A 16,880-nucleotide genomic window follows, 5' to 3' on the forward strand; every position below is an offset into this window, starting at 1 on the left:
TGCATTGGCCATCCTGCTACTCAGCACAGCTTGTTTGCAGGTGAGTTGGCTCACTAGAGCGGATGGAGAAGGAGAGTTTTTTTAAACATTATGTTTTTAAAAACAATTGTAAAATAGATACAAGTTAAATTGGTAATGGAAATTGAAAGTTACAACTCTTGCCATATTTGCCCTGGCAAAAAGGTAGCAATCAATATTGCTCTGATAGCAGATTACATTAAAGACACCTTCACTGGCATTAGTTCATAGCATGCAGCTGACTTAAATATGCATCAGGTTAATTAATCTTAGCATGGACATTGCTAGGTCAGGCCACAGCCAGATGACTCCACCACCGTATGAAAAAAGCACCTGTTAGACGGTTTTCTACACAAGCCTTAGGAGACATTCCACACACCTGGGGAAGGATGCTTCTTCTAAGTACAAAGACAAGATTTGCTAGAAAGCAGGACTATAACATTACTGCTAATACTTCAGTGGAATGGTTTCTTTAGCATATGCAGATACAGTGGATGCTTTCCCCTCTTTTCAAACCAACACGGAGTGTCGTACTCCACAAGTAAATGAAAGCCAAGTCGCACAGTTAGAAATCATGTTTTTATATGAACAGAAGTAGACCATCTAGAAATATTTCAGTTTATTTAACTTGTTAAGTAGAATATGAAACTGAATTTGTAGCTAGTTGTATCAGAGAGTGGACTGTTCTCTAACTGCTCGGTGTTTAATAAACACTGCTTCTACAAAGGATCCCAACAGACTTACAGAGGTGGGCTAAGCCCCATTAAGCAAATAAAGACCCCATGTTTTAAACAGACCATACAAAAATTGATGTATACTCCATTTTCCCTTTTTTGATAACGTTAGAAAGTGCAGATTTAACAAAAAAGGTAGCCATATTCTGTCTATTTACAATGCTGATCAATATGCTTAATACGTGAGAAACAAAACAGTGTAAATTTATCACCTAGAGCTCCAGTTTCTTGCTTTTTCCCCCCAGCAGCCATTCAACTGGGCAGGGTGAATGAGTACAGAGGAGAGAAACTGCCAGAACAGAGGACCAGGGAGACATCAGTAAAGTTACTAAACTGACAGCAGGTCAAAACAAGACTAACGTTAAAAGACTGTCATTTCATTAAAGTCAAGTCAGGGTCATTTGCTGATTTCACTATTTAGTCGAGGAAGATCAAGCAACCAAGTGCACAGAGGTCAGGCCAAGCCAATCAGATTCAGAAAAGCAGATTTTGGGGGTTCTGCTAGAAACGTTCATGTGTTCTTTGCTGGACAATCCTCCGTCACTGTTTATATGCAAGCCAGCTGGATGTTAAAATGCTCTCCTTAACAAGGCACCCAATTGAACATGAGCAGTCTAAAGTAGCCTGGGGTCCTTCAACTCTCTTCTCCGCTAGAAATGGATGAAGCCATTCAATGATTTCAGCACAGGTGTCTTTTGGGGACAATAGCAAAGCTAGCATACCCTTATCTACAGCTGAAGCATGAAAGCAAAGCAGAAAAGTTAAACACCCCCAGGGGCACAAGAACACAGGGATACCAATTCTACCTCCCTGCCTGAGTCACCTGCTGTCTTCCAACAGGATTAAATGATGAGCTCAAGAATGACCATGAAGAACAAATTAAATTTTATCATCATAAAGAACTGAACACCGGAAAAAATGGAAGTTGTAGGGGAGGCAATAATCCAACACAACTGCCAACTTCTTTTTTGTTTTTAAATGACTAGTTTACTTAACCTTTTGCTAGGCTAACAAATGCCCTGTTCGAGCAGCTAATAGAGACTAAGTTCATATTAACTGTTGTCAGTTTGGGAACTGTATGTTATATTCTCACACAGAAAGTAGACAACCACATCACCCTCCATCAAAACTAGTGCATGCAAATACCTCATCCATATCATAAAACCCATAGGCTATGCAGGAGGAGAGAGAGGGGGAAGATACTAGTGAATGGACATTGGCTAGAGGGAAATTAGTAGGCATAACATTTTACCTTGAAAGCTAAATTAGTGCTTTGTATTAACTTTGGCAAACGTACCAGGTTGCCATCTTTTAATTAACACATCACACCATGAAGAAAAGCAAATAAAAGCAGCATGCAGGCAAAAGGAAAAAAAGTTGCCAGTGAGAAAAAATGGCAGCAGGAACAGTTCTGAATGGCTAGGTCACCAAAAAGGAGACTTAGCAGATAAATTTAAGATCTTTGCACCACCCTTTGTCCTCTATTCACTACACCAACAATCACAGTAAAGCAACCACAAAAGAGTTTAATATTTTTAAATGGTCACGTGTGGATGGTACGTCTCCTGCACATGCTTCCACCAAAACAAAAAGGAAAAAAAAAGTTCCTTTCCACATAAGGCACAGGACAAAATAAACCCCATTTACATACTCAAGGCGAAAATGAGTTTTTTTCCTGGCTTTTTTTGCTGATGCATGTCTATAGAATATGGTGACTCAAGCACATTATCCATAACAGAAAATTCCACTGTTGTACAAAATAAAGTGTTAATTCTAACTTTTATTCTTATACAATTTTGCAGAATAGAGTTGAAATGATTGCTATAAGTTTTAATGTCAAGAACGGGACTATAATACAACCAAAATGTAGTGGTGAGTTGAGCAGATACATTAAAAAAAAAGAAGTCACAGACATGATTTTTCTATACATTTTGTTGAGAAAATTATAGTCAGCAAGCTGTCCTAAATGGAAGAACAAAGGGAGGCTGGAGCTTTGTTAAGATGAGGAACGAAACATTCATTTAAAGTTAAAAGTGGGCAGAGTGGTTTATTTTGCAGCGAGAAAAAAGGGGGTGGGGGTGGTAGATGGCGATTGGTGATCTAGGAGAACGTTCAGCAACACTTGTTCTTCCAGCCTGTCACCCCTCCTCCACTGCTGATATCTACATTTTCACTGTTGGGCTCTTTTACAGGGGTCTGCAATGAAAAGAGACGCTAATTACATTCTGAAGAGATGCAAACATTCAGCACTGAAGAGAAATAAGCATGCAAAAGGATGATGTTTATATTGTTGATAATATGCCCATAAATTAGATGTGGTCCTAAACCGGCACAAAACTTTGTGGAGATCTGGAGTCAAACTTTGTAGTTCAGCTGAACCTGTCCTACCATATCAAACTCATCATTTCCAGAATTTGGAACAAACTTTGCGGTTTGGGCCCATCACCAAAATAAACCTAACTTTGCTTCGAACCCTTGCTTTTGGGACTTATACTGGGGCTTTGTTTATCCTACCATCAAGTCACAGAGTACACTAAGGAGACACACATTCAGGCAATAGCTTAGAACAGGTTTAGCTGGGGGTTCGAGTATCACTTATGTGGGCTGTTCTAAAAATTATTTGGGGTCAGAATAATCTACGTACAGAGAAGCGCTCTTTTAGTGTGTTTTAGTAGGCAGCTTAGACAAGTTACCTCTTGTTTGGCTAACGTTCAGACAAGTCATTCTCCCCAGCAGCTAAGACTTAATATTTTTAGCATAAGCAGTTTATTCAGATCACACAAAACCACTTACAATAGCAATATATCTGCTCTATATTTTCAATTCCTTCTTGGCCAATTATCTACCACAGGGGTTCTCTCTCCCCACCCAATCATGCACGCTTTTTTAAAAAACCACTGTCTTACACATTTGGCTTGCTTTCCAGTTTTCAGTATCAAGTCTGGTGACTGGAACATTTTCTGTGAAGTACTTGCAGGTCTAGTCAGGAGTTTGCTTTTAAGTTGCTTTGTAAGCCAAATTCTGAGACACTAAGACACCCATGTTTGCTTGCATCATGGGATGCAAACTTGGTTAGACCTCACTGAAAACCTTAAGCTCAAGTGGTTTTGCTCAGATGCTATTTTCAGCTGCTTAGAACCTGATCTAAGTGATCCATTAGCATGTTGCTGTATTGCAGGATAGCAGCTATGTTTCTATTTCTCCTTTACCACAATACCCTTGCAGAGCTACAAAAGTATCCCCAGTTTCAGACTGACACACAGAAGTCTAGAGTGGCTAAGTGTCTTCCCAAAAACAATGTTAACATTTAACAGTTCCTATTTCCCAGCAATGCCCAATTTATTATAATAAAGGTGCAATCTAAGACAAAATGAAGTATCCAAAGTTTCCCCTGGTTGTATAGCACGTCTGCAAAACTTGTAGATTTTCGTTTTAAAACTGGAATCTACACCACTTCAGCTAAATTCTCACGTCTTGCTAGTTTTGATTTGTAGGAGATATTTTAAGCGATTTTGGTTTTCAATAAGCAGTCTAGAGAAAACAAATTCCGTGGGCACTTACCTTTCGAAGAATGTCTTCTGCTAATGTGAGGAATGCCTTCTCAATGTTTATATTTGCTTTTGCACTAGTTTCGAAAAACCTAATACCATGCTCCCTCGCAATCTAAACCAAGAGAGGCAAGAAGATTAAACCGCATGTAAGGCTTTCGAATGCTATACATTGGTGCTCAGTGATAACTATGGTTAGTGACCAGCTTGCTTTAGCAGGTGTAATATTTGTTTTCAGTACAGCAGACAGGAGTGCAAATGATTACTAGTTAATCAAACTGGGAAGATATGGGTAAAATAGTCTAATGCTCCGTGAAGACAAAACAGTTTTACTGAGGTACACAGAAGTAGGTATTCAGATATGATAAATTATAAACAGTTACAAAATCTAATACATGCCACCAATCTATGTCATATGGTATAAATGATTGAAGCAAAAGGATTTGCTGGAGAATGTTAGAAACTAAATAGAGGAAACCGAGCGATCAGCTGAGTTCGCATTACCAGCAGACTAGCCTAAATGTAGATGTTCAAATACAACTCCAGAAGAGATTCTCCTGGGTTTACAAGTCATTAGCAAGTCCAATATTAGTCATATTATTCTTTGGCAGGTCTTACAATGGAGTTTAAATTCTCTAGTAATGAACCCCTAAAACAGCTTCAGTTTTATAATGGCTGTTTGGATGATTCCATACTTTTCATCTCTGCAAATTGGGGAAGGTCTCAGTGACACTTTTTTCAAACCAGTTCTTGCTTGACACTCACCTGTTCTCCTTTTGTTTTAAGTACAACTCTCTTATCTTCCATGTCACACTTGTTTCCTAACAGCATCCTCTCCACATCTTCATTGGCATGCTAAAACAGGGACAAGCAATAGCTCATTATATAGGTTTTCACATCTGCTCAAAGATAACATGCACATACCTTGTTCACCTTTGTATTAACTCATCTTTTTGGCATTTTGATTCAGTTTAGAGAGAGGTGGGTGGCCCACCCTCTTTGGTGGAGCTTGGCAGGACTGTGCTAAGTATGTTCCCTACGGGGCAGCTCTGCACAAAAGAGCTCATACCCTGAATGTGGGATATGGCGGAAAAAGCCTACGACTTTAAGGCAACCCTGCCACCTCCAGCAGAAGCCAAATTTGCCCTTGTCTTTCTATTCCCGTAGTCTGTGATTAGAAAAGCCTCCTTTCATAAAAAGGACCAAATGGTGTTTGGCAGTCTGCATTCTTCTAAAGACATTAACCTACTGAATGCTGCTTAAATTAAGCTCAGTTACCCACAGAAAGAATCAACTTCCTGCCCCACTAAGAAGATTTAATGTCTGCTGGCTTACTGCCTTTAGAACATTTAGTCCTGTTTTCATACAGCCCAAAACACTAAGGACAGATAAAAGAGAAAAAGTCTAGGGTTGCCAACACAGATAACCAAGCTTTCATGCACTGGAATCACTGATTTTGATGCAACTTTCTCAGGATATGCCTGCACGATGGAGAAAATACCAGCATAGCTATGCCTGCCTAGCCCCATGGTATAGATGCAGCCTACACTGACAGAAGAGGTTTTTCTGTCACTGTAGAAATACCATCTCCCCGAATGAAGTTAGCCCTCTTCTGTTGGCATAGCTGTACATGGTTTTCCCCCCACACCCCTGACTGACACAGCTATGCCAACAAGTGTGGATCAGGCCGAAGCGTTTCTAGTCTCCTTTGTACAGTGTTACGGTGCAGACAGTAGCTTGTTTAAGCACGGTGTTTAAAAAGGTCAACCACTGCAAAGCTAAAGAGCTGACTGGTTAGCAGGAAATGCCTCCAGCTAAGTTCTAACAGCTCTTCTTGAGTTATTTGGTAGGGCGATCGTATAGATGTAGGGCTGAGTGAACAGTTCAATTATCCAAACCCAATCTGCACAAAAGCATTTAGTTTCCATTCAGCAGCTAGAAACCCATTTACATGGTGATCTTGGAATACTTCAACAAAATGCACACTAAAATGGGAAATCTGGCCCTGGAGAGGGAGTACAGTGGATGGATCCGGTTCTTTAGCATTGTTTGAGAAAAGGAAATGAGAATTTCTAGCATCACTGAATCTGAAGAGTACAATGACTATGTTAATCTTATTGTAAGTGTCGGCTTTGTATCTCATCCTGCTCTGCACGTGCTGACATATGCACACAAGCTGCTCATCTGAATCCTGCTTCATAGGGCGGGTGCTGGTTTCACTACACCCTGTAATGCGGCACAAAGGGTACCATGAAAAGAAAAATGGAGTGTTACACCATTGCTCAACTGCAAATAAACACATAGAAACCGATGTGCCGAGAAGGAATTTTATAATGTACAACATTAAAATGAAACTGACTGCTCCCTTAGACATCCAGGAAAGCAATCTCAAAGCCTACAATATCAAATACTGAGAGAACTTTTCTGGACAGTCTGACAAGACAATTACCTGCTCATCTGGAACAGAACAGAGCCTTAAACATTTGTTCATTAATATCTGCTTACAGGGAAGCCCTCCCTACTTACACTATAGTAACCAATAATTGTGACAAACTCATAGCTCTGGAAGTCCTCATGGACCAATAGAACAAAGCATCAGTTAGTGGAGAATTCAAGTATTTTTGGTGACATGCCAGCAGAAACTTTTTGGAAGGGTTTGTAATCTGAATTTACTCCTGTTTCAACAATCTTAATATCTACTAATGGAGTATTCCTTAACATAAATAACTAACAAACCAAAGGTCTATATAATCTGGTTTTCCTGCCTACAGCAATGGCCCAAACAAGTTGTTTCAGAAGGAGGCCTGCCTGACCAGGATCAACTCAGTTTTGGAGTTTTTGGGAGACTACTTAGATGGCAAGGAGGAAAGACCAAAGAAACATGCACTGAAAATATTGACAGTTGAGACACAGTGCTGTTTGTCACACAGTGCTTACACAGCAACAACAGACATCTTTGAAGTACAACCAGACTCCACCGTACAATACCAGAGACTTAGATTAACTTCTACTAGCCAAAGTGAAAAACGTGCACCGTGCCACCTTGCTTTTTGGAAGGCACAAGTTAGTCTGTCATGTACTTGAAGTGCTAACTTCTTATTTAGTAATTTAAGTTAATTGATTCCATCTCACTTTTTTCTTACACTTTTTCATTTCCCAGTTTCTCCATCATTCTCTTCTCTTACAATCGGGGCTTACGTATCCCACAATTCCATTACTATGAAATTTGCTACAGAAGTGCACTCTTGCCACAAAACTATTACAGAATGTAAGCTCTGGTTTAAAAATTTAAATTTCTAGTGGTCATTGAGAGGAAAACCTTGAAAGCATTAACTGTTTAAACCAAGGTCGGCAGACCATCTGAAGCAATAGCTATGAAGTGTCAACTGCCTCATTTGTTTCATCTGGAAATTAACTGTGAAACTAAAGACAGGAGTGAAGCAGTTAAACCATATAAAGGCCATGTCTACACGACAACGTTTTGCCACCACAAGTTACACTGGCACACAGCTGCTACAGGTAGTTTATTGCTTGTGGGCATGCATACTTGGCTCCTTGCAGCGGTGCTGCATGTACTCACCAGAAGGGAGTGTGTTGATGCAGTGCAATGCACCATGGGTAGGTATCCCCGTGTACAGCCTGCCACCATTCAGTGTGCTGTCTTTTGGGTAGTTTTGGCAATGCATGGTGCAGCAGAATGGAGTCACACAGTGGTGACTGGGAGCAAGTTCCCATATCTCTATCCCATGATTTGTGTGTCTATTTTCAATTCCCCATGAACCCAAGCGGAGCTTGTCATTGTCTGCCATCTCTGACGAACAGCCTGTCCAGCTCGGCACTATTGTCATGAGCATTGCAAGCACTGGACGCATGGTCCTCTGGTGTTTGCAGAGCCACAGGAACCACTGCAGAGAATGTGACTATTTCCAGGTCAGTTTGCTGTGGGACATAACGAGAATCAATTCAAGGTTCTTGGTGGCATTCATGGAACAGCGGCCAACAGCAGAATGCTGCTTCTGGGCCTGAGAAATGAGCACCGACTGGTGAGATTGCATCATAACGGACATTTAGGATGACAAGCAGTTGCTGCAGAATTTCCATATCCATGAACAGGGCCTTGTGCCTCTGTGTGCTGAGCTCGCCCCAGCCATTCAACCTCTGGGGCACCAAACAGAGCTGCACTGACAGTGGAGAAGCGAGTGGTGATCACACTGGAAACCTGCAATGCTGGACTGATACTGGTCAATGGGAAGTCATTTTACAGTGGAAAAATCCATTGTGGGGGTCACCACCATCTCTTGCTATGCAGGACTGTGACACTCTGCAATGTGCAGGTCATAGCGGATGGCTTTGCAGCTATGGTGTTCCCAAACCATGGTGAGCAACAAACGGCACACATATGCCTATTTTGGCCCCCAGAGCACATCAACAGAAAGGACTACTACTCCACGGTTACGCAAGTGCTGGTGGATCACTGTGAATGCTTCACTCACATCAATGCTGGCTGGTCAGGGAAAGTGCATGACATCTTTAAGAACACAGGACGGTTCAGAACGCTACAAGCAGAGGCCTTCTTTCCCAAGTAGTGGATTACCAATAGCGATGTTGAAATGCCAATAGCGATCCTGGGGGATCCAGCCTCCCCATAACTCCTCTGGCTCACAAAACTGTACACCAGCCACCTCAACAGCACTAAGGAAAGATTCAACTACAAGCTCAGAGAAGAAGGAGAAGGGAAGTGCTATGCTGCAGTTCTACACTGACTGCAGTGGCAGTCGAGCCTGGGACTGTTGAACCTGGAGGTCCACAAGAGTCTGCAACTTCTGTGCTTGGGTCATCACTAATGGGAAATTTACTTACACACTTATCCAAGGTTCTGTCCCATTTCAGGCTCGCCTCTGTTAATTGCGGCGACTGACTGGACTGCACTAGGATCAAAAATAGGTCCCAGCTCCTGGCACAGCTGGATGCCCCCGCCCCTGGTCACCTGTCCCACAGAGTTGTCCTCCTTGCTGTTCATGGCAGGGGCCTGTGACCCTGGTTCCTCAGAGGTACCCAGGGTGGTGGTGGGATCTCCACCAAGTGGCAGATCTGCAGCTTGGCACCAGATCAACTGCTGGCCTACCAGGACTTCTGGCACGTCTGCCGCAGCTCGCAGGCTTTCACACAGCACTGCTGCTGCTCTCGGTCGTACTCCTTCTCCTGCACGCTCCGAGCACTCTGCTCACAGATGTTGAGGTTTCTACAACTGGTCTGGTGCTGCCCCTGCACAGCCTATTTTCCCCACGGGCCCAGGAGAACCAATTTCTGTCTATTCCAAGCCAGAGCAGGTCTGGGGCATGCAGCTGGCAGGATCAGCTAGGCAGTTACATAAAACAATGGAGAGCTGATCGAGGGGTGCTGAGCAAGATGGACAGCCAAGGAAAGCCATTTCAAATATATGAAGGGATTTTAAGGGGGGAGGCTTCTGATCCACATGACCCCTGGGCAGTGGAGTTCCCAACACTGACCAGGTCTGTCAAGCACTGCGGACAGCTGCTGGATGACTGTTAGGGTTGACAAAAACAATGCATCTACACTCACGCAGCACTGACTCGTGTATGTCAACTATGGCTCAAAGCCACTCAGGGAGCTGGTGTTACTATGTTGACATAACCGGGAACTTAGATGAGTGGGAGACAAATTTAAGCGTAGCCGTGCACACAACTAGGTCAAAGTAAACTGCCTTGTGTCGACCTAACTTTGTAGTGTAGACCAGGCCTTAAAGACTGATCATTTCAGCAGAAACTCAGCTAACATACTTCTTTTACAAGTCCTTCTGCTTCCTAGGTGCCAAACCCCAGCTGTGCCAAAAATTCCCATCTCAGCTGCTAACGTCTCCTGGCAACTTCCATGAAGCAGCAGTCACTCACACATACAATTCCACAGCTGATTAAATGGACTTTGCTTCAAATTTTAGGTTCAGCTGGCTGTAAAGTATACAGGGCTTACCTATAATGGATCATGTTGCATATTCTCCTATACTGTCTTTAATGCTCATTTCCTCTTGCCTCTGTGCCCACCCAACTCTTCCTCTCCCTTCCCCACCAGCTGTGTGTCTCTTTGCCAATTTCTTCCCCAACAAAGCTTGTCAATTATTTCATTTCTGGGACTGCCTCATCTTCACTTGCTTATTCCTAGGACCTTTATCTCACCAAAGTGTAACAGTACTCATCTCCAAGTATACTCAGTACTAAAGTCATGATTTTCTGTTGCTTTAGGTTTTTGGGGGGAGAAGGGGTTGCATCAGATAAAGCAGCTACTCCTTTTCCTTGAGGAGCAGGAAAAGGCAAACATCTGCTCCATTTAACATGTGGAGCAATAGTGACCAACATATCAAAGGAGGAGGACTATCAGAGAAAGGAGAACTTCATGGCTGAGTTGGTCTGACATCTCAGATTTCTCATTGAGGAAATACTTAATTCTTCCCTCCAAATAAAGACTTGACTCACTAGGAATTAAGCCATTTTAGATTTCCTTATTGACCAGTTTGTTCCACTTAATCAGATCACCTGTGTAGTTCTACCAACTTCTACTGGTTGACATTCTTGCAATGAGGGCAGAGTAGCGTTACATAACTGGCGTCAGTAAGCCCTGTAGGGAATTTGCCATCCAGAAGTAGTATGAAACACTGTCAAGAATGTGCTTGGTTCCCACAAAACTGAACTTGACATTTAAGAGATCTTTCCTTCTTTGCAAAACACATTTAGCTTCCATGATGGAGAAACCCATAAATATGTAATCTGTACTAGGACAGTACATTTCACCAAGTAATGTTAAAGTATAGAAATTACTATTATTCTTGAATCATGGTTCTTACTGCAACAATAGCTGCTACCATGGCAGGCCACATGTGTGTGGTAACCGTTCTTAACAGTAGAGCCGGTTTATTGGAGAAAGGCACACACCCTCATCCGATCTCTTGAATGGAGAAAAGAACCCTAAACTTTATTATTATTTTTAATAAACTTTAGAAGTTTGTTAGCATTAGAATTTTAACTCTTAAGATGTGTTTCAGAGAGCAACATTGCTAGTCAAAGTTCTGACCATCAACAAATTCTCTACCTCATGGGGCAGAGGTATGGCATACACAAACCAGCCTGACAGCTCCATCATCACTACCCTCATCTGTCTCCTTGATAATAAAGGCTACTATGGTAGCATATTTGCAAGGGAGAAACAGCTAGTCTCAACAGACTCAGTTCTGCAGGGTCTACTTTCAGCAGCATGTTGGACCTGTAATACAGCAGATGCAGTTAGAGCAGAGGACAGGATCTCATTGGCACTGCTCACCTCATCTATGTTTCTGAGCCATTTGCTGATGTTTTCAAAGCTTTTGCCATTAGTGATGTCATACACTAGCATAATTCCCATGGCGCCTCTGTAGTAAGAGGTGGTGATGGTGTGAAATCGCTCCTGTCCTGCTGTGTCCCTGTGAATAGCAAGCAACATAGTCAGTATTTAAAACCCAACATGTGTATACATTGGAGGCACATTCTAGATAAGAGTGGGGACGTCTAGGTTAGACAGAGGTAAGTTCTAATGCACATTTATTGCCATATCTGAAATAGCATGGAAACCTGCAGTACTGTCAGACATTCATTGGTTGGTACTGTTTAAGCACCCATTTAGGTAGATTCAAAGACTCTCCTCTTCTCCCTCCTGCAGAGGCAGCCAGAAGTGAGTGTGGCACGAAGACAGAAGAAATGCCTTGAAGCTCACAAGGGTACAGCAGAACTGGATTTAAAACACGCATTTTTCCCAGACCATTAAGCTAGCCACAAAGTTCATCAAAAGAACCAAAGAGAAGAGACATGCAGGTACAGTTAAACAGCTCATACACCTAAAAGGCAGTAGCTGAAGTTACTAATGACCAGAATAGTAAGTTACACCAGTTTTTGTAGATTTCAGACCATAATCAAATTTCTTTCCAAATCACACAAAAAACATTGCTAACATAACATTTCTGGTTGGCTTTCACAACAATTGATCAACATAAAAGTTAGATCTGAATTGTATAAAGTGAGGCACTAGCAGCAATAGAGATTCTTGTAAGCTGTGTTGCGTAATTTAAGTTAAAAAACAATACAATAAAATGCATAAGAGCTACATGGATCCCCTGGGCCTGGTATTTTCATTCTAGTTTGCCAATGAGGGACATGTACGGTTTCTACTGGAAGCTTATGTCACACTGATCGTAATCTTTGAAAAAATGTAAGTACAGTTAATATGTAAGAAGGTGTGTACACACACGAAAATTGTTTGTAAGGCCTTGTAGCTAATGGCAGATCACTCAGAGGTAGCATGATGCCTTAACTCAGATTCCACTAGACAGGAAATGGGAGACATTTATCTCCCATTGTAAGAGACAAAATGATCAGCTGGGAGAGTTTATTTGCATACTGAGTCAAACACTCAGGAAGAGATTGTGGAGACTTCAGGTGGAAAATTAACAGGAAGAGGTATGGGGGGGGAGTGGGGAACGGACCCTATTTTAGAGGTGAAGAACGAAAGGATTGGTCTGGTACATCTAGGACTGCAGAAAGACATCCTGGCACTCTTCATTTGGGGGGGGGGGAGGGGAAGGAAAGAGGAAGCTGCCAGCTGGCTGGGGTTCATGAAAGAAGGGTCTCAGCCATTCTGGTTGAAAAACCAAGAGACTTTGGGGTCAGCTGTACCTTACTCGACAAGACGGCATCTTGTTACTTGAGTTTAGGCTCTATGAGTGTTATGATTTATATGTAACCATTTGTTTCCAATATTTCTGTTTCCTATCATATGAATCACTACTCTGTAAAATAGACATAATTGCTTTCTCTATAAATACATTTAAGAGCTATGTTCTGAGATTTAACTAGTAAGCTGTGGTGTACTGTTCCTTGGGGAACAGTGGGTCTGGTAATTCTGTGAGTGCCCAGTGGAAAAGGGGCTGGACACCACAGGGGGCGAAGGATGTGGGGTTGGAGAGTGCCTATTGCTAACCTGCATGAGGGATAGTGGAGCCGGGGTGGGCTGAGAGGGGAGTGCTTGTGTTGTCTGTGGCTGGGAGAATAAGGGAGCTGACACCTGGCAGGCGCAGACAAGACTTGCTCACACTAAGGGCAGGTGGTAGCAAGGTGCCTCACAACCGTGGGTACCCCTTGGAAGTATCACAAATACAAATATAGAATGTGTGAACTGGAAAAACAACGTTCCTTAAAGATTTCCAAATCTTGATAAGAACTTGAATACTGAGAAAACCTTAGTATCTAGTCAGTCTGACAAGACAATCTAGTTCTTCAAGAAACAGTAGAATCACCACCTGTGGATGAAATGATCCATTCAGCATAGACAGAATAATCGTCAATTGATAACAATGACTAACCAGTCAATCAAGCTGCAATGAAAGACCCTCCTTTTTCCCCCCTGAGCAGTTACAAGGTAATGATCATGCAGGTAATAGTTCAACATGCTCAGTCAATTAGTTGAATTTAAGGATTCAAGTCTTTTTTTTTTTAAAGTGGTATTCAAGTCAGGTTGAGGTTCTGTAAAAGCCAATTAGAAATTTTGTGCTTTCGATTTCTAATAAACTAAATTATAAACACTAGAGGGCTAGTTTGTTTCAACATCACTACTAAAAGGGTCTTATTTGACTTCTCCAAAAACGTTATAGGTAAAATACTGACAATTAAGGCCCTGATCTTGTAAACGTAAATGAATAGTCTTACTGACTTTAATGGGACTTCTCATGCATTTAAAGTTAAAATCACATTTGAGCCATTTTCGTTTTGAAGCAACAAAAACTGACACCAAATTTTAGTGCATATAGTTTTAGCCCCTAATGCTGCAGCGTTAATGGAAAGTTTAGACTTTCAGTACATTATTAGTGCAAACTCTTACACATGTGTTCAAATTTTTCAAACAGAAGCTTAAAGTTATGCTCCTAAACTCTTACTTAAGCACTTAAGAGGTGGGATTTTTCAAGGGCACTTGAGTGACTGAAGCACAAGCCCTGACTTTAGGATAAAACTATTTAGTTATAGTTAATATCCCTTCATAAATTTCTATAATTAAGCCTCATACTTCAAGGCATTAGCCTCTCTTAAGGTATGTCTTCTCAGCAGTTATCTGGGCTCTTATCCAGGGTTCAGCCCAACTCCCCCTACCATCCAAATAGACTTTTGACCTAGATTTGGAGGTGCTTTAAGTTCAGGCTAGCTTATGTGACTGGAGGTATGGGTTAGAACCTGCCCACTTTGCAATCAGGATACAAGTAAAAAGTTGCCTGGGTGCTGATGTTCCTCCAATGTGCTTCCCACAATTCCATCTGGAGGGCAGACAACTGGTTGGGAAAGAATCCCAGTGTCTCAATACAAAAAAAACATGGGATATATACCCCCAGAGACAAGGGAGAACGCAGAAACAGTAACATCGCTAGGGCTTTGTTGTGGAGATGCTTGCACCCAGACGAGGCTAATGTGGGTATCAAATTCCAGGGTTAACTATCCAGTAAAGACATCCTCAGAGGCCATCTAATCTGCCCTCCACATTACCCCACATCTTCCCGGGTTCTTACAGCTTCTTATGAAGCATTTGGTGCTGGCCACTCAGACATTTCGGCTTTCTTGTCCTCGAGGAAGTTCAATATAGCTGTAGGTGCCACTGCCTGCAAATAAAGCATGAGCTAATTTGCAATGAGAACACAATGGAGGACCTAGACTTTTCTTCCAGCACAAACATTTTAAATGTGAAGCTTAGTAGAAAAAAGTTTAAGTAAAAGCTGAAAATTCTAACTGGAAGCTGTAGAAACAAGCAGAAAAACCACCACTTTAGCAACAGAAAACTGCATTCCCGAGTTTTGAAAAAGCTGCCTGAGAGGCTTGCTGGACCACGAATGATGATTTTCAGTAAGTGTTGGAATACTAGGGAAGTTCCTGAAGAGTGGAAGAAAGCTAAGCTGTGCCAATATTTACAAAGGGTAAACAAGCTGACCTGGGTAATTATAAGCCTGTCAGTTTGACATGGGTCCCAAGCAAGATAATGGAGTGGCTCATACAGGACTTGATTAATGGAGAATTAAAGGAGAGTAATATAATTAATGCCAGTCAAGCTGGGTTGATGGAAAATTGACCCTATAACACTAACCTGATTTTTTTTTTTTTATGAGATTACAAGTTCAGATGATAAAGGTAATAGCACTGATGTGATGCAACAGACTTCGGTAAGGCGTTTGACTTGGTATTGCAGATTTTGATTAAAAATCAGGATGATATAAAATTAGCATAGCATACATTACACAGATTAAAAGCTGGCTAAAGGAGAGTCAAAATGTAATTGTAAACTAGGAATCATTGATTGGGGATGTTTCCAGTAGGATTCTGCAGGGATCAGTTCTTGGCCCTAAACTATTTAACATTTTTATCAATGATCTGGAAGAAAACCAAATCACTGATCAAGTTTGTAGATGATACAAAAGTTGGGGGATTATTAAATAATGGAGGACAGATCACAGATACAGAGCAATCTGGATTGCTTGATAAATGGGACACAACCAAACAATATGCATTTTAATAAAGCTAAATGTACAAATCTAGGAACAAAGAAGGTAGACCACAGATGAGGAACTCCATCCTAGGAAGCAGTGACTCTGAAAGATTTGGGGGGGTAGTGGTAGATAATCAGCTGAACATGAGCTTCAAGTGCTATATAGTGGCCAAAAAGGGCTAACGTGTTCCTTGAATGCATAAATGGGAGTAGTGCATAGGAATAAGGAGGTTATATTACCTCTGTATTTGGCACTGGTGTGACCTCTAATGGAATTCAGTGTCCATTTCTGGTGATCACAATTCAAGAAGGATTCTGATAATTGAAGAGGGTTCAAGGAGCCATGAGAATGATTAAAAGATTAGAAAACATGCCTTCTATAGCAAGAGACTCAAGGAGCTCAATTTACTTTGTTCAGCTAAATAGTTAGGGATATTTGACCAGTCTATAAGTATTTCTACAGATAACAAATATTTGATAATTGACTCTTCAATTTAGGAGACAACGGTAAAACACAATCTAATGCCTGGAAGTTGAAGCTTGTAGCCTGATCTGGAGTGTGTAAAAAACTATAAAACAGGGCCAAATTAAAGAACTAGCAACATGTATATAAAACTGGTTTAAATTAAAGAATGAGTATCAACTGACTTTTATAAATTGTTTTTATCCATCCTGATTTAGTCTTTAATTTAGGGCTGTCAAACGATTAAAAAAATTGTAATGAGATTTAAAAAATAGTCAATATTAATTGCAGTTTTAATCGCTCTGGTAAACAATAAAATACCAATTTAAAATTATAAATATTTGTGGAAATTTTTCTACATTTGAAAATGTATTGATTTCAATTACAACAGAATACAAAGCGTAGGGTGTTCACTTTATATTATTTTTTATTATAAATTACATAGAGCGCTTAGTTCTTTTTCATAAAATCTGGTTTTTCTTCATCTGGATTTTTCAGAAAAAAACATGGGTTTTCAAGATGGGAGAAAGTCCTGCTCCAGATGATTACTTAGAT

The 16,880-nt window shown here is 41.2% G+C and overlaps 1 protein-coding gene across 1 annotated transcript in view; it reads right to left on the bottom strand.

The window, feature by feature from the left end:
* Positions 1-578: 578 nt before the first annotated feature.
* RAB10 (RAB10, member RAS oncogene family) overlaps positions 579-16,880 on the bottom strand; it is a 54,290-nt gene continuing 37,988 nt past the window's right edge. The window contains exons 3-6 of the mRNA XM_054024186.1: positions 11,633-11,771; positions 5,066-5,155; positions 4,314-4,415; positions 579-2,948 (exon numbers count right to left, since the gene is read on the bottom strand). Coding sequence (XP_053880161.1) covers positions 2,865-2,948; positions 4,314-4,415; positions 5,066-5,155; positions 11,633-11,771 — 415 coding nt within the window. The 3' untranslated portion in view covers positions 579-2,864. The remainder of the gene's footprint in view (positions 2,949-4,313; positions 4,416-5,065; positions 5,156-11,632; positions 11,772-16,880) is intronic.

Source organism: Malaclemys terrapin, chromosome 3 (genome assembly GCF_027887155.1).
Source record: "Malaclemys terrapin pileata isolate rMalTer1 chromosome 3, rMalTer1.hap1, whole genome shotgun sequence".
Taxonomy (NCBI): Eukaryota; Metazoa; Chordata; order Testudines; family Emydidae; genus Malaclemys; species Malaclemys terrapin.